The sequence below is a fragment of the Python bivittatus genome, unplaced genomic scaffold (assembly GCF_059951505.1).
Source record: "Python bivittatus isolate LINGU-HERP-01145 unplaced genomic scaffold, Pbiv_v1 ctg000350_np1212, whole genome shotgun sequence".
Classification (NCBI taxonomy): Eukaryota; Metazoa; Chordata; class Lepidosauria; order Squamata; family Pythonidae; genus Python; species Python bivittatus.
The window spans coordinates 43,499,932-43,511,555 of NW_028277074.1; the positions used below are offsets into that span (position 1 = coordinate 43,499,932).

General features: G+C 35.3%; 1 protein-coding gene across 6 annotated transcripts in view; it reads right to left on the bottom strand.

Annotated features, from left to right (window-relative positions):
• Positions 1–11,624, bottom strand: part of REV1 (REV1 DNA directed polymerase) — a 71,388-nt gene that overhangs the window by 50,685 nt on the left and 9,079 nt on the right. For all 6 annotated transcript variants that reach the window (XM_088145033.1, XM_088145036.1, XM_088145038.1 and 3 more), the window contains 5 exons: positions 11,174–11,237; positions 10,610–10,742; positions 9,175–9,343; positions 6,931–7,080; positions 1,955–2,646 (listed from right to left, as the gene is read on the bottom strand). In XM_088145033.1, coding sequence (XP_088001159.1) covers positions 1,955–2,646; positions 6,931–7,080; positions 9,175–9,343; positions 10,610–10,742; positions 11,174–11,230 — 1,201 coding nt within the window. In that variant the 5' untranslated portion in view covers positions 11,231–11,237. The remainder of the gene's footprint in view (positions 1–1,954; positions 2,647–6,930; positions 7,081–9,174; positions 9,344–10,609; positions 10,743–11,173; positions 11,238–11,624) is intronic.

The window sequence follows — 11,624 nt, forward strand, 5'->3', positions numbered from 1 at the left end:
CTCAAAATGGGGAGGTTGGAGATTGGGCAACAGTTGTTCAGGGAAAGTTTCTTGAGGAAGAAGTGTACAACATTCTTCTTCAACACTTCCTTCTCTAGCGAAGCACTGCCTACCACCTATACCCAGCTGTTCACATCCCCTTCTGCCCTGAGTAGGAAGGGCATGGATCTGACTCACAGGTGCCAGGGCTCTTGTCAAAGTATATTCTATATATTTCATTGAAGTCCACAGGCTGAAAGAAGTTCTGAATAATATTATAAGAACTTGACCCAGTCATCAGTCTCACCCATGAAAAGTCAATATGAGCAACTTTACAGGCAAATGTTGTACAAAAAGGTCACAGCACCCTGCTGGGAGATTTTTAATCCATTTATAGTTTTCACTGATGTTGATTTTGTTGGTTTGGGGGTTCTGTTGTTTTACTGTTTTGTGCACCACCCAGGATTGTTGTTACAATATGGGTAGCTATGTAAGTCTTTTAAAATAAAAATAAATTTCTCCCCAATAGGAAGTGAGTCACACTGAATTGTGCTGCTGAATGACAATCTACCAACATAATAAAAAGGAAGAAGGCCTGGCTCTTTGCCACATTTATCACCATGGTGCACCTCTCATCAATGTCTGTTAGATTCACTCTTCATCTTCCTCTACTGGTGCTCCAGATATTGCATCTATTGCTCTTCAGTAAACCAAGGAGTTTTTGAGTACTGGCTAATGGAAACAGGCCATTCAGGAGCAATCATGTTAAGGGCCCAAATTGTCACCCACTTCCAAAGCTCAACCAGGCATTCAATAGAACCGCCTGGTAAATTGCTGGGAAAATCCCCAAAATCCCCTTCAGAATCTATAAAATGCCTGAATCTCTCTTCGCTGTGGACGTCCTGACCTGAGCAGTGATAAATATAATCAGAATCAGAAAGTGATTTGGCTATGGCAAAGAATGTCCTTATATCCACATCATGCACCAAACACTTTGAAGCAAAGACAAAGTCCCCCACTATGTGTTAGGCCTGAGATTACCTGGGCAAACCCATGATCGCCATCAGCCTTCCCAGACCCCTCCCCCAGAGCATGAAGATTGAAATCCTCCAACACCAAAAGAAGGGGAAGCTCCAACAGCAGCCAGGAATAAGTTTCAAGTGTTCCAGAAATGGCAGGGCCTCAATTACAGTCTTTCAAGATCACTGTCACTCTTTCCCAATCCTGGAGTTAAAGGTACTCAAGGACCAGAACAAAACCCAGGCAGGCAAATCTCCAAGAGGGCAACATCTCTGGCCTTATCCCAGCCAGGTTTTGGTAATATACGTCAGATCTGCCAGTTCATCTGAAATTAAGACAATCACATCAAACAGACCTGCTTGTCAGCAGCTTGAAGCCAAGGTTACCAGCAGTTCAACTTCCTGGACCAGAATCTAGACATCCAGGCAAGAAACAACACCAAACTATTGAAAATTTCAAATTGCCTAGCATCTCCCACCTGATCTTCAGTAAATTCTTATGATATACTAGTGGTTCCCAACCTTTTCTATGCCCCACACCCCTAGGAAATGCTTGATTAATGTTCACACCCCCTACAAAAGTAATAACACATTTGAAGATGAAGAAGTCTAATTTCTAAAGCGGGTGGACAAATTGAATTAAAAAAAAAAGCTTTTAACTCAGTGCATAAAATTGTTGCACCCCCTGAAATTCCATCTTGCACTCCCTGGGGGTGCAGAATGGGAACCCCTGTGCTATACACTCCTATTCACAAACGCTTATGTTCTGGCCAAAACAGGCATCTTTAACTGGTATGAGAGGAATCTGGGTTTTCTTTTATATTTCCATGTCAAAATATCTTGTAGACCAAACTGGGCATCACTGCACAGAAATGTAGCTAATCAAAATATCCAATTTTTCATTTAAAAACAAAGTATGTGGCAACTTTTTAAATATAACTTTAAAATCTTTTTACCTAAGTCAGCTTTATTAATTGTAGATTGTCCTGCTTTCATTTTTTTCAACTTTTCTCTTCCTGGGAAACTAGCATTGTTTTGTCTCTGTAGCGTGTTGACAAACTCGGTAAATTCACACTTCCAGGTAGATATATGATGCAATCTTGAACGAGAGTAAAAATCTGAAATGAAATTGCCATTAGAAGGTTTGGACAGAGGTGAATTATCTACCTTACTAGGAGCAGGTACTGAAGTAGTGCTTTTTGTGCTTGAAGGCCCCTGAACAGTATAGTGATGAGCACCATTTATTTTAATATTACTGTGCAAAGATGAAAATGATGAATTACTCATAGTCCTGTGCACATTTTTTAAGAGTTCTGTATTTCTGTTGCTTTGTTGCAAATGCTGCATACAGCAGTCTCTAAAGTCAGTGCTTTCTTTCCTTTCTTCTTCATGCACAGGAGACAGTCTGCTTATAACACTTTTGTCAGAGTGCAGCAAACCATCCTGCGTCTTTAAGGCACTGTTGGAACTATGAGTATGTCCATTAAAAATGGAAACGTCGTCTTTCTGATGAATTCCATTCTGTTTGCTTCTGGAAAGAGCTTGCTCCAACTCCAAGAATCCTGTAGTTTCAGCTTCTTTCTTTGATTTACTCATTCCATTTGTTTTCATTTCATTCTCTACTTCATGCTTCTTTACAAGACTATTTCTAAAATGGAGAAAATGGATAAAACAAATATATAAGACAAAGGTTAAACAGTTTCCTCTTTTTTATTGTAATCCTTTTCTATGAAGAATAACTGCTGAACTCAATGGGACTTGTATAACTATTAAAATGTTCTACCCTTAAGAGGCATTCTCCAGAGATTTTAACTTTGTTATACATTTGTCACCTTTTCAATACATGTACACTGTATTATATGCATTTTATTTAATTACTTAATCATAAATAGAATATTACATAAATGTTAACAGCATTAACATTAAAAATCTTACAAGCCTACGTATCTACTATTCCAAGAATCAAGATATTTCCAGAGAAAGCAATTCAGATCGACATACGTACTGGCTGGTACACCTAGTTACCTGATACATTCAGATCTAAGTGCACCCAATCTATTGCTAAATAGGACACTCAACAGATACTGTTCCATTCCCTGAACTGTCATATGCTACAGATTAGAGAATGAAAGAAAGGCCAAGTTTTGATTATTTGAGGTATTCTCTAAACTGTAGTGTAAAATAAAAGAAGATCTTTCTCAGTATTCTGGCACAGGTAAAGGAAATGGAGGGAAAAGCAGGATTTTATCTTACACTTGCTGACTTTTGGATAATTAAAGAGACAGCATTACTCCTGCACCTAATCATATCACAGTACAAACAAGAAGAATACTTTTTTCTTTTCCAAGTTCTCTTTTCCAAGTATGCCAGTTTGAGACAGTGACAAAGCTTTAATTAGCCTTTGAATGACTTACATTTCATAAAGCTGCCCCTAAGGAAGTATCATAAGCCTGAAACACTTTAGACTAACAAACAATGTTCTGAGGATTTTTGAAGTGTGCTCTTGCTCAGTTCAGTTTTATCTAATGAAATACTTAACTGGAACAAAGACACCACAAGCAACATTATGAAATCATAAATTATATTTTAGTATACACCGTGGGAAAAAGTTGATTGGAAACAATCACATATTCAAGGTAATATTAATGTGTGTTTTCATGTAAATATGTCTTTCATTAGTTTTTCTTAGAGCATCAAGTGTAGGTAGTAAACATGGCTTAGAAGTGTGACACATGAGAGCAAAAGAGAATTAGATGTAAAAATAATTTATCTCTTTCAATACCAATACAACATATTGTTAGGTCATGGTTTGTTTTAGCCATAGTTTGTCAAACATGTCATAGTGGCTGCAGCAAACCAAAAGGTGCATGTGCATGGTGATATTATAACACATATCCTATCCTTGTGTATTTGTGTCCCAACATCTGGTTTCATTACTTGCAACTGATTCCATTGAACAGTAAGCCATAATTATGGGTTATAAACTAAAATGTCTCAAATTATACATTAAGACCAAACCAAACATACCACATTATGGTTTAGTGGGACAGGTTTCTATTTCTATTCCATATATATACACACATTCAGAATTCATGCACAGTGTTTAAGCAGGTATACAATCCTACAGAAGAATAACTGCAAAACCACTGTAACAGGTAACCTAATACAGTAATACCTCGGTTAACGAACGCTTCTTTTCACGAACAATTCAGTTTGCGAACAGCAGCGTTCGCAAATTTTTGCTTCCATTCGCGAACTCTGCATCGGGTGATGAACACAACCCGTGGCCATCTTCCCTGCTCTGACACGTGGTTGTGGCTTCCTCTAGGTGAGATCGTGGTCGCAGACAGACACTTGCTGTGAAGCTTTTTGGTGTTGCCTCAAGCAAGGTTAGTGTTCTCTCTCTTCATACTATACTGTACTTTGTTTCATATTTTTGTGGTTAAAAAAAAAAATACATATGGTTCAGAATGGATTAACCTTATTTACATTGAACCTTATGGGAAATTTTGATTCGGTTGTAGACCAATTCGGTTGGCGATCAGAATCGTGGAATGAATTAAGTTCATGAACCGAGGTACCATTGTAATGCTTTCCCACCACCAAAAATAATGTGATTTGGTTTTGCTATAGCATGTAACACAAATACTGCCACTCTATTTATTCAATAGAACAATTACCCCTTCCCACATCTTAGTAAGATGTGGAAATATTTAGGGGCTACCAGATTGGAGGTGTAAAAATCACAACCACAAGAAGCAGCAAAGAGATACAGAAATTCTGTCCTGACATCTAATTATCATCATCATCATCATTATATTTTTATCCCACCTTTTTAATACAGGTAGTCCTTGGATTAAGAATGCTTAGTTTAAGGGCGACCCATGGTTAAGAACGGAGCCTACTGTTGCAAAATTCAAGTTAAATACACAATGATTCGAGTTAAATACAAAATGGATCGAATTCATTACACAATACTACTTATACAGTATTACACAATGATACTGTTCTGGCTTGCATACAAATTCGACTTAAGGACAAACCCTGAGAACAGAACTTGTTCTTAAACTGGGGACTATCTGTATATTGGTCAACTCAAGGCTGAGAAATACCTCATACTTCTGCCTCCTATTTTCCCCACAACAACCCTGTGAGGTGGGTTGGGCTGAGAGTGACTGGCCCAAAGTTACCTAGCCAGTATTTCATTCATTTAACCAGTTTCTGGCAGGTTTGTTCTTAACATTGGGCTTTTATTTTTAAGTGTATGTTAAATATCTTGGATGTTTTATATGGAAAAATAACATACTTCAAAACAATAAATTTCCTCGCTGATGCTACAATTCATAGTATAAGGAACAAAATACACATTTTAATGTAAGATTCAAAACTGTGGAATCCCCAAAAGTTAAAAAAACAGACCCATATTAGTAATATACTCAATTGCTGCTATTATGCTGGAAATGGGTTGCATAATAATAAAACATTGGTGCACTAGTTGCAGCCCTACCTGGCATGAGAGGACCTGGCTATAACTGGCAGTGTATAAATTTAATAAATTAAATGAAATCAAATCATCACCACCTGTCTGTACAACTGCAATGTATTTTACCTGGGGCTACCCTTAGACACTATTTGGAAACTGCAACTGGTCTAGAACGTGACTTGTGTGCTTGTCAGCTCCTGGCAATGGGAACATAACCAGTACAGGGCTGATTTTGCAGGGCCTGTGCTGGTTACCATAGGTTTCTAGCTACAATTTAAGTTATTGGTATTGAATTAAAGAGTAAAGCTCTTCATCTCCTGACACCTGTACTTACAGGACTGCCTATTCTAACCAAAATTGGCCCAACCCATTATATCTTACAGGGAACAGTTGATAGTGGTCCCACACTTCCAGGAGGTGAGGTGAACTTAGGCTAGACAACACTGCTTTTCTTTGGCAGCACAATTGCTTTGGAATGACCTTCCTTTGGAGATCAGTCTTGTCCCCTCCCTCCTGGCTTTCAGGAAGTTACTGAAAACTGAATTATTTTGGAGGGTATAGAGGTTTACTGTATTGTACCATTTTAATTTATTATTGATATATATTATCATTTCTTGACATTTATGCTGGTGTTTTTACACTGAATGTTTTAATTGTTATTGTAGTATATATCTTGGAAGTTGCTGAGAGTCTTCTGACTGTAATGGGGTATAGGTTTAATAAATAATAAGTTCACTAAATAAATAGGTCCTAAATAGCAGAGAAATGAGTGAGAGACATCATGACTAAGGCATGGATAACGACTAAACAGCTCTCAACTGACTTTTAGAAACCAAAGGTCAAAGTGTACATGTTTAAAATTGATACTAATTTACTATAAGAGCACTGAAACAAATCTATACTACTATAGTACAAAGGACCCAGCTTTATATATGTATCAGATCAGGATTAAATATCACATTGTTGCATACACTTATCTAAAAAAAACCCTTTAATACCAATCCATTTGAAAGAACCTTGATTTGGAAAACAAATGAAAAAATAGTAAGAAATTAGTTTTGTCTTATTTATTTATTTATTTGATTAATATCTGGCCTTTTGATCAGGAACTGAAGGCAGCATATACAGCACTCCCCACTCCTGTTTTTCCCCACCATAAGAACTCTGTGAGGTGAGTTGGGCTGAAAAAGAATGACTGGCCCAAAGTCTCCCAGTAAGCTTCCACAGCTGAGAGTAGACCTGAACCTGGGTTTCTTTAATACAGAATCACCTTAACCATTACACTGCACTGGGTCTCAGATTTAATTCCATTTTGTTTTAAAATATAATTTGAGATGTACTTTGATATCTTCAAATAGTTGAATATATAATGTCAACATAAACTCATCAACATTCTTAGTCTTAAACATAATGTCAATTACTAAATCAAAAATCAAAATAATTACTTACACCCTGTTGAGTTCCACAGAGATATTGCTAGGACCTGGGACTGAATCTTCAGGCTTGCATATAGCATTAAACCAGAGGCCTTTCTGAATACTTGTCTGTTTTGTGTAAAGCTGATAAGGAATATATGAAAGGAGTCGTCCAGCCTTTATGCTATAACAAAATGTCAGAATTTTAATTGATCAAAAACTTCATGAAAAAACAGTCTTTATATACAGTGGAATACCTCCCTGTTCTGAACACCTCGCTGATAGATGTGTGTAAGTGTGTTTGATGGATATAATCTAAATTCAATTGTTCTTACTTTCAGGAACATATTGAGACAGGTTTTAAATGGCTTGTTGATTATATTACATATTTCTAATTACTCATATTATTTCTCTCAAACACTTTAGAAATACCCAAGACTTAAGCACACTTCATCTGAACAGGAGACATCCTCTTACACACTTTACCGAAATAACTTTTGAAAACACTTTATGTTTCAAAATTGTTTCACATGTGTGATTATGATTTGAGAAACAAAAACTTACATTCCACTGGGCATACATTGGAAATGCTAATTGAGCAATTCCTTGGGACTTACATTAATTAAAAGGAAAAAGGAGGCAGCAACGTAACTAAAAATCTTCAAGGAAACTATACAAGTCAAACTGTTTCTGAATAAAAGGATGCCTCAATTTAAATGTTGCTATAAAAAAAATAGGAGAGGCAAGTAACCAGGGTTCAGTTTTCTGGCATTTAATTCCTTTTGTGATGCCAGCCAATGATAGAGATTTGCTCTGCTTCCTTTGCTGTGTTCTCATTCCTTAGTCTTACTGTCTACCACAGGTTGAAGAGTGAGTGAAAGTGGGAACATAGGTGCTCTATCACAGACTCCCTCCAGCTGCTGAAGGCACTGAGTTCCCTCTTCTAACCTGAATCTCCAAATAGATTTGAGGTTTTTTTTTAAATAAGGGAAATAATAAGACAGAAGTTTTTTCTACATTGGCTTGTTTATGATCTTTCAATTTATTCACTTAATATGACTTTTTTTTTTACAAGATCAACATGAAAGTACATATAGAGAAGTAATGTATTTCTTCTAATTGTATATAATTCTTTTAAAAGTTTTATTTATGTTGTTAACTTTTAGTATTTAGTGAATCAAATGCAAGTTCTTCCACAATTTCCATTTATAACCCCAGAATATTCTGAAGTGATACACTGTGATAAATGCAGCAAACATACAGAAAAGGAGGATAATCAGGTATGATCTGGGGAAATGAATTGGAATATTATAGCAACAGTTACCCCTAATTCTTTATGATGTACTTTCCATCTAGCTTCCATTTATACACTAACAAGATATTTGGCAAAGACTCAAAAGCCAATGCATGTGCAATTAAGAAAACTATAGTAAGATCACATTACCCAATTAAAAAAACCAAGAACTTGTTAGCGTTTATGTGATTAGGTTTCTATGGGAATGGTGCAATCTTATCTGCTACACTGGGGATAGTCTCAAGTACAGATGATTTTTTCAATATGTACAATATAATTCAAATTACTCTCCAGCAGAATTGGTTATTTTTAAAGACTATAAAATAATCTAATAAAGTTTAATGCATATGAGAAATTCAGAAATTCAGAAATTGTAATTACTTAAGGAATTTACTTGCTTTATAAATCATCTATTTTTCTTAAGAATTAAAATTTATATAAAATGTGTAATCATTTATAACATTATCTTAAAGCTAATAGATAATTCATAGCCAACAATATTTCCAGCCAGATGAAACACTACTCAACTTTGCTGTTAATCTCTAGTCCTGAATTAACACAATTCAGAAATACTTGTAAGTTGAGTGTTTCTGAAAAAGCTTATTCTGAACACACATACAGTGCTTTATGTTTGTGGAATCAATTTTAATTACCCATTAGTCATCTAGTTTGTATTACTCTTACTATTTAAATATAATATGTATATTATATAAAGCTTTCTACTTAATAATCTGTACTTTTAATGTTTTGAAATTCCCACTAGATTTGATCAGTGCTATCACAGAGCCACAAGCTAATGTTAAACACCTAATGAGAATAACATCACTCAATGATAAAGACAGAAAATATTTATCAGCATATCTCAGTAAGATCAGTTTTTCAGACTGCAATGATGTCTGTGCTGTTTTTAAATGCAATTATGGACCTCATATTCAGAATATTCAAATAGGATTATCAGTCTGCTCATGATTCTCCAATGTTTACCTATCTATTATCCAGTCTGGTCGAACTACTTTTTCTCCCTTCAGTTCCTTTATTTTGGCATTTGGAAGGTTTGTAGCAATAATGTGCGTTGTTTTGGATCTAGAATAGTATACATGATATTGTCCTCCATGCAACATCATTAGCCGCCTCAATTCATCAGCAGAAGGATCTGTAATAGAGATACAAGATACATAAAAATATTAAAAGAAACCATAAAATGAAAGTATCATGCTTTGGAATTGAGCTGTTCTTCAGCTAATTTATTTAACAAAATGCTAAGGATATAGATATAGAGCATATATAACAGTGTATACTGTATTTTATTGATTATATATAAATATTTATGTCAAAATACCCATATAGATTTAGATTTCACAGTTCTACCTCTCCCTCAGTAATATGTCAATTTTGAAAATTGCCACCAACTGTTTTTCATTAGGTTACTTTTAATATTTGTTTTAATATTTCTTCTTCATTTCCTACTGCAGTAAAATAAATGGGAACTGCACTAAAATGCTCTGATGTGGAGAACTGCTGTTCAGTATTCCAATAGAGCTGCTATCCCTTTGTCCAGGATACTACATTTCATTCTCTCTTCCTTGCAGTTTTTGTAGTTGAAATTCAGACAATTATGTTGATTCCTCTCTTTCATTCATAGATAGCTTTGCTTTAGTAACATTCTGAGTAGCCATACTAGTAGTTGACAGAAATATCTGCTATTAGTATAAACAAGCAAGATCTGAAACAGAATGCTATACTGTGGGACAATATACAATATTCAATTTTTTCTTTTTTATACCATGACAGTGAGAAAAACGTTTCTACCCTCTCACAGAGCATTTTTCTTTTTGAGTACTTAAAGAAAGTATTTTTTCCCCTACTACTGAGAGTGCTCCAGCAGCAACAAGTTATTACCATTAGGTCTAAATTTTAGTTTTCAGAGCATCTCTTTGGCCATTCCACAACTGTACAATTTAGATGGTAACTGAAAGAAAAGTTTTCTGTCCATTCAACTATCAAGACTACAACACACAAACAAGCAAAAGAAGTGTCTTTTCAGTAGATGCCCACCAGTCCTGCTCTTCAGTTTCATAACTCAGGTAAGAAGCAGAAAAGGAATGTGCGAATCTGGAGCTTGCATTTTGGAATTATGTATACAGTTTATTGTAAAACTAAGTTAAACTGGTCTACATCAAAACAAAATAGGAGTACATTAAGCACTGCATTCTGGAACATTTCATTCAGGGAATTTAGGCAAGCAAAAATTGGATCCCTAATTCTTTCAGCAAACAATGTTATAGAAGATTCTGGTTAGGAACAGAATGAACGTTAGCTTTGCCATTTGCCCACATATTAATTTTTCATTAATTTTTTCTGAACCCTAACTATATTCCTAGAGGACATTTTGAACAGTTTATAAAAATAAAAGCATCACCTGTAAAGCCATTGACAAAGATGGCAACTCCACTGAAGATGCTGGATGAATTTCCATCTTTCTGAAGTTGCATAGCTGCCTCTGAACGAAACTGATCTTCCAGTTTCTGGACTTTTGCAGACATATATCCTCCCTTGAATGGAAATAACATGGACTAATTCACAACTTATGCTTTAGAAAACACAACAGGTAACTTCACATACTAACAAAATCAAACAGACTGCATTATGACTGCTGAGTGATGAAAGATCCTAGCCTCTGTTCGATAAACTACATGGTATCAATGTCATTTTTCATATGGGAACAGTTGCATGTCTAATATTCATATGTATGTTTTATAAATCTCATGTGTTAACTTTAAGTTACTTCTGAATATCAGAAAGAATGATTTTCAGTCCTATGTGAAGTGAAAAGTATGACTTTACCACTACTTTTTTGGCACTGCAGTGGTGAATATGCTTTATTAATGAAATAAAATAATTGCATTAAAGTGACACAAAAAGATTTAATTCTCCCCCAAATTATGCTTATTTGTTAGTTGAAAGATTCATGGCATGAGCTTACCCATGTTCCCCAGCCATCTCTGTCACTGGCTCGTTTTCTCCATCCACCTTGCTTCATAGTGAACCTTATATTTGTGGAGGGGAAAAAATATATTTATTTTTGGTATCACTACTATAACTCTTGATATTACACAGCCAAAAATAATTCATAGAAAATAATCTACAATTAACTACTCCAGAAAGTCTTTGAATTATGATACAGGTAATACATTCATTATGGTTCCACAAGATACTAATTTACAGGTTGCAAATTCTTTAGAAACATTTCACTGAATACTTCTCCATTTCACTGTTAACTTAACATATATCTTAGTGCTATAGCATCCAATATTGTGACATTTAGAGCCAAACCAGACAACTGAGCAACTAATGATATAAGGAGAAGAAAAGGGGATGTAGGCAGAATCAGCATAGAATCCTGTACTGTTTAAAGACTGTATCATATCTATGTC